General features: G+C 59.3%; 2 protein-coding genes across 2 annotated transcripts; one reads left to right on the top strand and one right to left on the bottom strand.

The window, feature by feature from the left end:
- Window positions 1–1,572: 1,572 nt before the first annotated feature.
- Window positions 1,573–5,361, bottom strand: PLPP6 (phospholipid phosphatase 6). Its single transcript, XM_065649050.1, has 3 exons — window positions 5,242–5,361; window positions 4,720–5,138; window positions 1,573–3,122 (listed from the first exon to the last, which is right to left on the bottom strand). The coding sequence occupies exons 2-3, from the start codon at window positions 5,120–5,122 to the stop codon at window positions 2,752–2,754; spliced, it is 774 nt and encodes a 257-aa protein (XP_065505122.1). The 5' UTR covers window positions 5,123–5,138; window positions 5,242–5,361; the 3' UTR covers window positions 1,573–2,751.
- Window positions 5,362–5,703: 342 nt separating this feature from the next.
- FAM78B (family with sequence similarity 78 member B) lies at window positions 5,704–12,435 on the top strand. Its single transcript, XM_065649049.1, has 2 exons — window positions 5,704–5,979; window positions 7,956–12,435. The coding sequence occupies exons 1-2, from the start codon at window positions 5,717–5,719 to the stop codon at window positions 8,476–8,478; spliced, it is 786 nt and encodes a 261-aa protein (XP_065505121.1). The 5' UTR covers window positions 5,704–5,716; the 3' UTR covers window positions 8,479–12,435.
- The last annotated feature ends 263 nt before the right edge of the window (window positions 12,436–12,698 follow it).

Below are 12,698 nucleotides of genomic sequence, written 5' to 3'. Positions count from 1 at the left end.
CCTGGGCTGGGCATGTCAGCACAGCGTCCCCATAGCTACGGCTTGCTTGTGGGACGCCAGGGCCAGGAGCACCGTGTTGCCGGTTTGTTGCTGGTGCTGGGGTGGTGGGACCGGTTCGGAAAAGGCTCTCCCCGGCAGTGGGAAGCACAGACGGGGTGGCTTGGGAGCACGCCGCTGGCTGCCGGCATGGCCAAGTTTTGCAGCCAAAATGGTTTTAACCTTCTAAAACTCAGGGTAGGTTTGCAGTAATTGTAATAAAGCTCTTTCTATCCCTCACTGTTGGCAAGGGCTCATCTCTGCTCAGGGAAGAAGCACCAAGCTGCCAATTCAGACTCCATGCCTGTCTGTCAAAAAGCATCTAAAGCATCTCTTACCAGACAGGAGGATCAGCACAGGGACGGCAAGGAGGCAGCACTGGCAGCGCTGCCCTCCTTGCTCTGCTCTTAGCTGGCTTCTGGGTCTTCTGCAAGCTCTGCAGGGACTGCCGGAGGGTGACAGATACAGGGGACTTCTCCCAGCCCTCAGCCCCACCTCCGTGCTGCGAAACCTCTGTGCAGGGTGCCTTCTAATTTGCCCTCCTCCCTTGGCAGCTACAAGAAGCTGCACGGCTCTGGACTTTGCCCCGACTGTGCTTGGGCTCATGGCTCTGCTAAATCGTGCCATCAGGCACAGGGGATGGGGGATTGCCTCAGGGTCAAGCCATGGCATTTTGGTCTACGCCAGCTTGTTAATATCTATGGGAAAGCCACAGTCCTCTGTGCCCAGCAAGCGCCCAGGACGGACAGCACAGTGGGCAGTGAGCACAGACATGTCTGCTCTGGGCTTTTGCAGCGGCCAGAGGTGCCGTGGGACAAACCGAGCAGAAAGCAGCCATCTCCTCTTTCCTATCGGCAGGCTGGCATCTGTGCTTGAAGGAGTAGTGACAAGTGACAAGCACAAGATGAGACCAAAGGTCTTGCTTGTGGATGGTCCTGCAAGTGAAGTGGGAGCAATTTTTGGCACGCACACGCAAGAACAAGCTGCCAATGCAGCGAGTTGCTGCTGTACTCCTCCGTGGCCTGGAGATGAACACCCCAATGTCTATAAGAACCGTTTGGACAAAAAGCACCCCATGTTTGGGAAAAAGTAGAGCTAAGATGTTTTGGCACTGCACAACAAGCCCTGGTCACCCCAAAGCCTGATCCCAGGGGAGCGTGCTGCCTGTCCCTAATCCCACAGACAGCACAGAGCTCAGCTCTGCCTCAGGGCAGGGGGGCTGGCAGGGGCAGCCAGACCGGCCCAGCCAGCTGCCAGGCATGCAGTGCAACCCAGGGGATTTATTTTTGGTCGCTGGAGCGTAAACCCACAGCTTCACTGTGCCGGTAGGTCAGGGCTCAGCTCTGGGGGCACCTTGTCATGTCAAGTGCTTTCATTTCAGCCCCTGTGTAACTGATGGTGGGTGACAGACTGAGACAGGTGCTTGCACCAGCGGCACTCAGGCTGCTCCTGCACACCTCACCCAGAGGAACAGCACACTTAAACACTGCCTGGTTTTAATATAATTTAATTCGAGCTTACCACTGAGTGCACTAATAGACCCTCATGGCCTCACCTGCACCCAATAACCCCCACCCACACGCTGAGAGCACTTTTAAAACTCAGCCCAGAGCTCTCACTCTCTGTCTGTTGTGTCTCCTGATGTGGATTCTGTGCTTTTTCTGGCTCAGTCTCAGCCACATCTCATTACAGAGGCTCATCACGTTCCTCTCCTGTGCCAAGGACTAGCAGTCTTCTCGGAAATAAATAGGCTGCCAGGACCAACAGTGCCAGGGTAGGGGAGCCAGCCTGCTCAGAGCACAGGGAGCCATGGTGTTGGCTGGCAGAGCCAGCTCTTCCTTCTGGAGGTGGTGCAGGTAAGGCTCAGCTCCTGGGTGGGGTGTATTGCCAGCCAGGGCCATAGGGAAGGAGCTTGCTCCTCAGTATTCTCTCAGCAGCGTTGGTGATGTGCTGACAAACAGGAATTGCTGTGAGCACACTGTACCCCTGGGAGACTGAAAATCCTGTGGAGGGAGACAAGGAGCTGTGAGTCTCTACCCCAGGGATTCAGGAGCAGGCTGCTGCTGAGAGCTGCTTCCCCACTTCCCCACTCTCTTGGAGATGCCATGAATGGTTTAAACCCTCCATTGCAGCATCCTTTCCCCATGGCACCAGGAGCCAGATGCTTGTGTCCTTGTTGCTTGACATCTGGCCTCAGTGCAGTGCTTAAATCAAGGGCAATAGGGAAGAGATGCACTGCTTCAGAACACAGAGCTCTTTAAAAACCTGAGGACAGATGCCAGTGAGTCCCCTTTATGGAGCAGGCTGTGCAGGGCATGCTCACAACAGCAACACAATCAGTGTATTTACAGCATTACAGACACACAGGCAATCACAGACTAATCTCTGCAAAGCCACAGCTACCACATACATCATGGGCTAACGCAAAGGTGTGCCGATTCACAGTATCAGCAGTGAGCTGCCGGGTTAATGTGCTGAGCCCTCCCTGGGCTCTGCAGGGACTGTTTTTTTAATGGGAGAACAGTCAAAGCATTGGGAGGACAAGACAGCACCAAATGTCTTAAGTGTGGGCCCAGGAGCCTGCAGCATCATCAGTGTTGAAGTCTTGGCTGGATAGATGTGGTCTAGGATGCAAGTTTGAGTCCCAGTATCCCCTCCTTGTGCACGCTTAGAAAAATCAGGTGCATGCCCCATCCTTCGGGAGGGACCCAGCCATCAATGGCTCCAGAGCGCAAAGAGGGCGGGCGCGCTGAGCGGGGACAGCCAGCAGTATTCCACCACGCCGTACAGTGCGTAGCCCAGCAGCAAACCGAAGAGCACGTCTGTCACGTTGTGTCTGCCCAGCATCACCCTTGAGATGCCGACGATGAGAGCCCAGAGCACCACGAGGACCCTCAGCGGGACGGCGAGCACCAGGTGGTGCAGAACGAAGCGGCAGACCAGGGCGGCTCTGGTGGCGTGGCCCGATGGAAAGGAGTACTTGTCCACTGAGATGGTGACAAACATGTCCATCTTGTTGTGGGTGGGCCGCCGCCGCTTGACGAGCCCTTTCACCACCGCCACCAGCACGAGATCCAGCAGCAGTGCTACGAGACAGTAACAGTGAATGAGCAAGGTGGGTTGGTTGGTTGGTTTGTTTGTTTGTGGGGTTTTGTTTGTTTGTTTGTTTTCCTCCACGGAAAACAAGGCAAGAATCAAAGCAGAGCCATTAGCTAAGAAAAAAGTACTTGGCTACCAAAAGCTGCTAAGAGAAGGCACGATTTCTCATGGCTACAGTGCCCGGGTAGGGAGAGCATAGCATTCATCCAGCGCGTGGCCTTCTGTGGCACAAGCATATCTTCAGTCTCCACTCCTGCTGCACGCAGCCCTCGTGCAGCGTCACACACACTGCCTGCTGCAGCCAGCAACAGGACTTGGCCCAGCTTGCACCCAAGGTAATTTCCTTCTGTGTAAAATCTGATCTCACCATGGCTCAGGGCTCAATTTGACCCTTAATCTGAAGTTAATAGAGGGGTTAATACTCCCCACAATGCCTGACAACCTGTGCTGACTCAGTGTTGCTTTGCCTACCCTCATGGCTGGGAGTCAAACCGACCCTGGTCAATGATCAACCCACTTCAACCACTCGGCCATGGCTCAGGGTGAGGGACCCTGAGCTTGTGGTGCTGCCAGGGCTCCTGCGCTCTGGCTTCTCCCTGCTGCTGGGGGGATTCATGCCAGAAAGTTAACCACGCTTTGCTTTTCAAGGGCTGAATAAAGGATGATTTAAATAGTGGTGGCTTGCCGACAGAGAGCTAAAGGCTGTTGCAGTAGCAGAGGAGGAGCACCTGTGAGAAGTGTCCAGCCAGTATTTGGCAAGGGCAGCTTCTCAGGTAGGGCAGAGGCTGCTTTCTCCATCCCCCTTAGTTTGGCTACTGTAGTGCTTGCAGCCAGGGCTGCTGCTTCCGAGGAAATCTTGTGAGAGACTTCTGCATGTGCTAAGGCTTGTTTATGGACACCACAACTTTCAGTCACTTCAGTTCATTCCCTTTGGTTAATCATTTATGAACAAATATTTTTTTTTTTGTCCACATGTAACCCTAGTTCAATTGCTTTTTCTCTTTTTACATGTGGTTGGGAGATTCAGCCTGGACATCACGGAACACTCTCCTTCCCCACATGGGTGCTGCAGCCCGGGGACAGGGCCCCAGACAGGGGGGTGGCTCTGGCCCAGCGCGTTGAAGGTAGCACAGGACTGTGGTGCTGGGACAGACCTCCTCAGAGCAGAGGCTATGTTGGAGGCCTCCAGGTCCCTTCCCACAGATCTGCTGTGAGATTGTAATTTAGCCATGCGCTGTTAGATTAAAAAAAGATGCACAAAACCACAGGTTTCCCACCGGGCAAATTTCAGTTCAAATGATAAGTGTGAGATACCAATTATGTGCAACTTAATGAAGGAGTAAGAACTAGGCTGTCAGCAGTTTCACAGCGTGTGGTGGGAGCTGTGACAGATGAGCCACACCCACACCGCCAGGCCCTCCAGATGCAGGGTTACTCACTCTGGTGCCAGGCGCACCAGAAGGACCCGTACCAGTTACTCAAAACCCCCGGCTCCCTCGGGGCTGCAGGAGGTTTACTCAGCCCTGCCCCATCCTCCCCCCTCGGCTCCGTCTGCAGAGCCCTTTGCTGAGCCCCCAGCCTCACCGAAGAGCAGGTTGAGCAGCACCTCCCTGGTTGCCGAGCTGTCGCTCTGGCAGAGCCCGTAGAAGGTGCCGAGCAGCCAGGGGATGCCGTGCCCCGAAACCTCGACGACCTTCATGAGGGGCCGTGCGCTGCCCCAGGCCGAGCCCTCTCCGGCACAGACGCCCAGGCGCTTGGAGGCCCAGAGGTCGATGGCGAGCAGGGAGCTGAGGGCGATGCCCAGGAAGGAGGGGTTCAGCTTCATGCAGTCCTCCTCGGGCAGCGGGGCTGCTGCCGAGCTACCGGGCTCCTTGCGGCGGGCCGGGCTGTCCGGGGCGCCGGGGCCGCGCTGGCTCACCAGGGACAGGAACTCCAGGCGGCCGCTGCTGCCGGCGCGTCGCTCGCGGCTGCTCCGGGGGCTCGGCATGGCGGGAGGGGGTGGCCTGGGAGAGGGGAGGGCCGGTCACCGGCTGCCAGCCCTGCTCTGCCACCGGGACCCGGGCGAGCCGCCCCGGAGCACGCATTTCCCGCCGCCCCGCACCCTACCTGGCGCTCCCGCACCGCCGGAGCCCAGCTCCCCCCTGCCGGTGTGGCCCCGGGACCCCGCCAAGGGCACCCCTGGGTGCTCGCCGGTACGAGGCGGCCCCGGCGCGGCGCCGCTTCCTCTTCCGCCGCCCGCCCTGACGCACCCGGTTGCCATGGAGCCGGGACGCCCCGGGGCGGGGCTGCGGCGCCCCCTGGCGGCGGGGAGGTTCCCCGCACCCTCCCTCCCCGCCTGGCCCCGGGGCGGGGACCCGCGCGCGCCCCGCCTCCCGCCCGCGCACGTGCCCGCCCCGGCCGGCGTACGGCAGCCGGCGAGGGCCGCAAGAGGGGCGGTGGCGGCGGCGCGTTCGCCCTGCCGGCGCCGGTGCGGGCGCCGGTGCGCGGGCGGCGATGCGCGGCGGGCGGGCGGCGAGGGGACGGGTCGCCCCCCCGGCCCCGCGGCTCGGCGGCGGCGGGTGACGGCGGCTCGGCGGCGGCGATGGGGTGCCTGCAGAGCGTGGCCTGCAAGGCGCGGGTGCGCCGGGAGCAGATCGTGGTGTCGGACGTGTCGGCCACCATCGAGCCGGCGGCCACCGCCATCGAGGAGAGCTCGCCGGTGGTGCTGCGGTACCGCACCCCGTACTTCCGCGCCTCGGCCCGCGTCCTCATGCCGCCCATCGCCCGGCGGCACACCTGGGTGGTGGGCTGGATCCAGGCCTGCAACCACATGGAGTTCTACAACACCTACAGCGACCTCGGCGTGTGAGCACCGGCACCGGGGCGGGGGGACGGGGCGCGGCACCGGGGCGGGAGCGCGGGCACCGGGCTGGGTACGGCACGGGCACCCCCTGCGGGAGCCCGCCCGGCTCGGTGCTCCCGGGCGCTGCACCCCATGGCACTCTGTGCTGCACCCCATGGCACTCTCTGCTGCACCCCCATCCTGTGTCTGCACCCCATGGCACTTTGTACTGCACCCCCGGCACCTCATGCTGCACCCCCACCCCGTGTCTGCACCCCATGGCACTCTGTGCTGCACCCCCATCCTGTGTCTGCACCCCATGGCACTCTGTGCTGCACCCCCGGCACCTCATGCTGCACCTCCACCTCTTGTCTGCACCCCATGGCACTCTGTGCTGCACCCCCGGCACCTCATACTGCACCCCAACCCTGTGTCTGCACCCCATGGCACTTTGTACTGCACCCCCGGCACCTCATGCTGCACCCCATGGCACTCTGTGCTGCACCCCCGGCACCTCATGCTGCACCCCCACCCCGTGTCTGCACCCCATGGCACTCTGTGCTGCACCCCCGGCACATCATACTGCACCCCAACCCTGTGTCTGCACCCCATGGCACTTTGTACTGCACCCCCGGCACCTCATGCTGCACCCCATGGCACTCTGTGCTGCACCCCCGGCACCTCAGGCTGCACCCCCACCCCGTGTCTGCACCCCATGGCACTCTGTGCTGCACCCCCACCCCGTGTCTGCACCCCATGGCACTTTGTACTGCACCCCTGGCACCGGGCGCTGCACCCCAACGCTGTGTCTGCACCCCCAGGCGTCCCCTGCACCCGCAGCACCGTCCCTGTCCCTTTCAGACCCGCGCTCTGCTCATCCTGCCCCAGCCGGGTGGCCCCAAGGGCTCTCCAGCTGCCGCCCCCCCTCAAGCAGCGTTTCTGCTGGAGCTGGGCTGCCAGCGCAGGCAGTGCAGGAGGATTTGTCCCCTTGGCTCAGGGTGGAAGGGGGGATGCTTTGCAGCACTCAGCAGAAATGGCTGCTGAAAAGTTACTTTTCCCAAGACCGAGTGTGCGGGTGACTCGGGGGGACGCTGAGGGGTGAAGCTGTTGGCTCTGTCACTGTGTATTCTGTCGTTTGGAAGGGGTTCTTTAGCTCACCGGCGGGTTCCCGCTGCCAGTGCCTGGGGTTGCCGGTGGAGCACTGGATCCTCGTGCCACCTGCCTGCATCCTTGTGTCATGGCAGATCCATTTGCACGTGGCACTGGAGCGCTTGGGGATGTTGCAGCAAGCAGAGATTGTCACTTGTTGGGAGGGTGGCAGCTGCATGTCCCCTGGCACACGCGGGCAGCTCCGGAGCCCAGATGCTTTTGAAGCCAGAGCTCGGGCTCGGTGGGAGGTTTCACTGAAGCTCCCAGCTCGTAATTGCCACGTGGCGATTGTCTCCCCTGCCGTAGCCGCGTGGTGTTGCTAACGTGGTCGGCAGCCAAGATTTAGGCTGGAATTTCCCCCCCCAGCCATATTGCAGGGATTTCATCGCAGCAGCGGCAGGCGTAATTGTGGTATTTAATTATTGTACGTTCCTCTGGGCAGGTGCCTGTATTTAGAGGCATAAAAATCACAGAGGGGTCACAAGGGGTCTGTGACGGGCTCGGCCAGTGCCGTGGCCGCGGTGCTGCAGCTGACAGATGGGGAAGGCTGTTCTCCTCTGGCACAGGAGCTGATTCAGGAGAGGGTGACCCTAGAGACTCAGCGATGAGTTTTGGCCCAGTTGGTTTGATTGCAGGTTAATTAAAATAGTGTTGTGCTGGCAGAGCAAAGGCTTCAGCTGGCCGTGAGGGCCTCGGTGAAGGAATCGAAGCTGAATTTGTTCTTAAAGGAGGTCCTTGAGAACTTGCTGCAGGCGGGGAGAGGGTCCCTGTGCTGCTTGCCCACCCACCTTGCTGGCTGCGGTCGCTGCCGTTTCCCTGCTAACCTGGCCTTTCTCTGCCCATTCACTAGGTCAAGCTGGGAGCTGCCCGACCTGCGAGAAGGAAGAGTAAAAGCCATCAGTGATTCGGATGGCGTGAGCTACCCCTGGTACGGAAACACCACAGAAACTGTCACCCTGGTCGGGCCTACTAACAAGATCTCCAGGTTCTCAGTGAGCATGAACGACAATTTCTACCCCAGCGTGACGTGGGCAGTCCCCGTGAGCAACAGTAACGTGCCGCTGCTGACCAGGATTAAAAGGGACCAGAGCTTTACCACGTGGCTGGTGGCCATGAACACCACCACCAAGGAAAAGATCATCTTGCAGACTATAAAGTGGAGGATGCGAGTGGACATTGAGGTTGATCCCATGCAGCTGCTGGGGCAGCGGGCACGGCTGGTGGGAAGGACTCAGCAGGAACAGCCCCGGATCCTCAGCAGGATGGAGCCCATCCCACCCAACGCACTAGTGAAACCCAACGCCAACGATGCCCAAGTCCTCATGTGGAGACCCAAGCGAGGCCAGCCGATAGTCGTCATACCTCCCAAGTAGAGCAGCGCCGATGTGCGCACGTGAGGACCCGGGTGCTGCCAGCCTGCTGCACGTCAACGGGGTTTCTGAGCCAAAGCAGACCTCGTGGGTTCTCCTGCCTTCGTAGCTGTGCTTGGAAACGTGGCTTCTCAGTCAGAAGGAGAGCCTGGCCGACGCAGAAGAGGGATCACTGAGCGGGAGGATTTCCCAGGAAGCAGAATCGAGTACTTCTAGGGGCCTGTGGCTGGCAAAGAGGCTGTCTGAGCTATATGACTCATCTTTCATTGCAGGGCGATGCAAGGAGCATGATGAGTATGATCAGCCCGTGCCTGTGGCGAATGCTGCCTTCCACCCCGCTGGAGGCAGACGCGGAGACCGTGCCTGCCAGACGCAGGGGGCTCCTGCGGTGACCCTTCCCGCTGGGGCACGGGTGTCCCCGCGGTGTCTATACCTATGCATTTCAGATTGATCATCCACCCCTCGCCCTGCTCGCTGGGACAGGGTGGGAGGGCTCGGGAGCGGAGCAGGGGCTGGTGGTGCCAGGGCACTGATCCAGAGCCCGGCATGAGCTGTTGTTGCTGCCCAGGAGGGGTTTTCCACAGCTGAGGGGATGCGGGATGTTTTGCATGCGTCTGGGTGTGTTTGGAGTAGTTGTGAGTGTAGGAGATGCTGTAGCTCTTTTCCGTCTTGGAGTGAGATCTAAGGGCAGCTTAGATGTCCTTTCGTTTTAAGGTGCACTAAATTTTGCAGTTCCTCAACCTTCCCCCCACCCAAATCCCACTGGCCCTTCTCTTACGAAAGCAAAACTGATTCTCAGCTGAATGAGGAGCCCATTCACCCAGCCCAGGGTGAGTGAGTGCTCGCTGACCATGGGGTACCCAAACCGGCTTGGAGGTACCCTGGGACTCGCACGCTGCCACTGCAGACCCAAGTCCCTTGCAAGAAGTTGGGTGCTTGCTCAGTTCCGACGCAAATGCTGGCTCAGACCCTCCTCCTCCTCAGCCACCCACAGAGCAGGGCGGCTGCTGGCAGGGAGGCCGGTGGAGGGGACAACACGCCTTACGGTAACTCCCCAGGCTCTGCAGGGGTGGGGGCTGCTCGCCATGGGGCGCAGGCAGGGGGGTGGGCAGAGGCTGCGCGGGGCAGACCTGGGTTTGCCTGGGAAGGAGAAGGCGAACGCGCTGCCTGTGCCTGCCTCCTGCTGCTGTCGGTTCTTGGGGGATAACGAGGGGTTTTATTTGCCTTTCTCCTCACCCCTTGCTGCCTGGATCACTGGCATCGTCTGGTCTGCAGGGCAGTGCTGGTGCTGTGGGCTGCTACCCGCAATTCCCAACATTTTGCCCTCAGGATGCAGCAGAGGCGAAAGCCAATGCCCCGGGTGCCGCAGATGGGCAGGCGGTTACAGCTTTTGCTGCTTTCTCCTCCCCATCGACCATTCCAGTGCCAGCTCTGTGCCTCCTCCAGCTCGCAGCCCAGCCTTCGTGCCCCGGGAGGTGTGCGCTGCCCTGGGGATGCGGGTGATTCCCTCTTGGAGGGTCCCACCTCCTGTCCAGCTGCCAGGAGAGCCTGTGGAGGGTCGCTGTGTTCGGCACTTCCATGCAAAGCCTTTCCTGTGGTGGTAGCAGTTGGGACGCCCAGCCTGGAGCTGCTTTGCTCCCCGCAGTGTGCGGACACATCCCCACGGCATCGCTCCTCAGCACGACCGAGCTCCTGCAAAGCTTCAGCCACGGCTTGTGCTTTTCCAGGGCAAGATGTGCACCCCAGTCCCTGCTGGTGAAGGGGCTTCCCAGGCATCTTAGACCAAAAATCCCTGTGAAATTCCCGTGATACTTATTATTCACAGTCGTGTTTGCTGCTGATTCGATTCTTTCTTTATTTTTCCCTTGGGAGCGTTGCATTTTGACGCCTCGACGCACACTCTCCGGTGCCGGTGGTCCTGCTCGGCCTCGCGGTGGGCTGGGAACCTGCTGCTTTTGGTGCCTACGTCTGGGTTTCACTGGGGGCTACGGCCTTGCGGTGGGAAAGGTTTGGAGGTAGAAGGGGCTCTGAGCTTTGTTTTGCTGTGTTTTCTGGAGGAAAACTTCTACTGGGAGCTTCCTGGCGTGGGAAGATGATCCACTTTTGTGAGATTCTGTCTGTGGTTTTGTCCTGGTATGGGACTGATGACAGCTTTTGCCGTCACTGTTGTTTTGTTTCTCAAAAAGTGTGCGTGGCGAGAAACTTTAAATACAATTTTCCTTGACATTTGGGGGAGGAGGGTTAAGTACCTTTTGGTTTGAAATAAGGCAGGTATATACTTTTGACCCAGTGGGACAAAAATGTCTCTGGCAGCATCAGAGATAAAGAACCAGAAGAAAGGGTTCCCAGCAAACAGCCCCAGGATGGGCTCCCGGCTGGGAGGGGATGCTGCACCCAGAGAGGCTGCTCGGCCAGCTCCCCAAAACCCGCGGGAAGGGCCGGGGCTGTGCTCAGGGCTGCGTGCTGGCTGTGCAGCCCGGGAAGCTGCTGCAGCCCCGGCCGGGAGAGCGGGGATGCTGGGGTGGGGATGCTGTTGAATTTGTTGCCATCTTTTGGGATGTGCTGGCCAGCTGGAGCCTCGACACATCGTCTCCTGCGACACTGAGACAGCAGCAGCCGCCGTTTCTGGCCACGTGTGTCTGCGGTGTCCGCAGGGAGGTGCTCGGTGCTGCCTGGTGCTGGTGTCAGGCTGGGTGCCGGCTGTAGCCGTGTGCCCGCGCTCCAGGGCGGCCCCAGCTGCGGGCAGGCGCTGAGCCCCGGGGCCATGCCTGGGTTTGCCTCTCCAGGCTTGTGCCCGCTCCTCTCCAGCAGCTGGATTTGATGCATTTAACTCGGTTCGATGCATGGCTTGTCTTTGTGGGCATTTCCCCATTTAAAAGAAAAAAAAAAAAAAAGTTGGTAAAAATTGTTTGCAAAAAAAAAAAAAATTTGCAAACAATGTTTGCAAAACTTTGCAGGCATTTTGTGTGTTTGCAAAAGGTGCGTGGTCACGCTCGGATGGAGGTGCTGGGCGAGCATCTCCCTGAGCTCGGTAATGCTGGGCGGTGGAACCGGGTGCGAGGCTTGTGATACGGAGAGGAGGGAGGTGGTGGGTGGGAGCTCCCACCTGTGGGTCCAGGTTCAGCTCAGGCCCGCAGCTCTACTGATGTGTGCCCCGAGGGGGAGCCCTTCCCCATGCCCCCCCCCTTTTTTACCAACACTCCATTGCCTCAGGGAGGGGCAGATCACAGAAATGTCCACCCATGTGCTCGCCCAGCGCCCTGAGCCGCGGGTGCCCCTTCCCCTCCGTCCTCGGGTCATCTATTTATTTATTATTTATTTATTTAAGGTTTATTTATTTATTGGTATTTATTGATGGCTGGAAGTCAGGGGGTCATTTCTGCTGCATGGCAGGGGCAGCTGGGTCTACCCCCACCCAGCCCCTTGCGTTTCGGGGTGCTGCTGTGTGTTTGGGAGCATCGCTGGGGAGGGATCCTTGTGGTACCCATGCTCCCGTCCCCTTTTGGAGCCGGGGAGGGGAGAAAGGAGGGGAATCATGTTGGTGCCTGCGGGGAGGACACCCCGTGCCCGTCCCCTTTCCGCAGAAGCTCAAAGCCTCTGTGCCCCCTCCCCAGGCGCTGTGCTCCCTCCGGTGCCCATCCGTATTTATTGACCCGTCCTCCTGGCGTTTCTCCGTTCGGCTCCTGCTGGATTTGCTGTTGCCAATTCCCAGGGATGGTGAGAAGAGCCAGGACATGTGGGTGTTGCTATGGAGAAAAGACCAAACCAGGTATTCTGCTGCCGCGTGGCGAAAATTGGAAGGAGGAGAAGAGGAAAGCTGGTTTTGCAGAGTGCCTTAAACACAAAATGACTTTATGGAGTAGGGGGGCTTGGACTTCTGTCTCTGGATGTTATTACCAACTTGAACAAAATGTTGCATTTCACTTCTCTGGGATTAAAAGAAAACCACTCGAGCTGTACTGGAACAAAACACTGTGTTTGGTTGAGTCCTTCTGTCTGTCTGGCTTGTGTCTCCAGGGCCACGGTGGTGCAGGGAAGCAGGAATTTGTGGGCTCTTGGCTGTCAGCCCCTGCCTTGGCTCGGCAGTGGGACCAGCAGCTGCCTTTAAGCCCTTAGGTCTGGTGACAGGACTCATTTCCCCCTTGTCCCCACTTGCAGGTGGCTTCTCCGGTGTCCCGGCGAGGTTGTGCTCGCCCCGCAGTGCCCCATCCCTGGGGGTGCTC

Source organism: Caloenas nicobarica, chromosome 20 (assembly GCF_036013445.1).
Source record: "Caloenas nicobarica isolate bCalNic1 chromosome 20, bCalNic1.hap1, whole genome shotgun sequence".
In the NCBI taxonomy this organism is placed as follows: Eukaryota; Metazoa; Chordata; class Aves; order Columbiformes; family Columbidae; genus Caloenas; species Caloenas nicobarica.
This window is presented reverse-complemented; position numbering and strand designations above follow the sequence as displayed.

Excerpts from the sequence above, each read along its gene's own strand:
- PLPP6 (XM_065649050.1), bottom strand. The coding sequence starts at position 5,122 with ATGCCGAGCCCCCGGAGCAGCCGCGAGCGACGCGCCGGCAGCAGCGGC. Across the intron at positions 3,123-4,719 it reads GCTGCTCAACCTGCTCTTCG|CACTGCTGCTGGATCTCGTG; the intron begins GTGAGGCTGGGG and ends ACTGTCTCGTAG.
- FAM78B (XM_065649049.1), top strand. The coding sequence starts at position 5,717 with ATGGGGTGCCTGCAGAGCGTGGCCTGCAAGGCGCGGGTGCGCCGGGAG. Across the intron at positions 5,980-7,955 it reads ACCTACAGCGACCTCGGCGT|GTCAAGCTGGGAGCTGCCCG; the intron begins GTGAGCACCGGC and ends CCCATTCACTAG.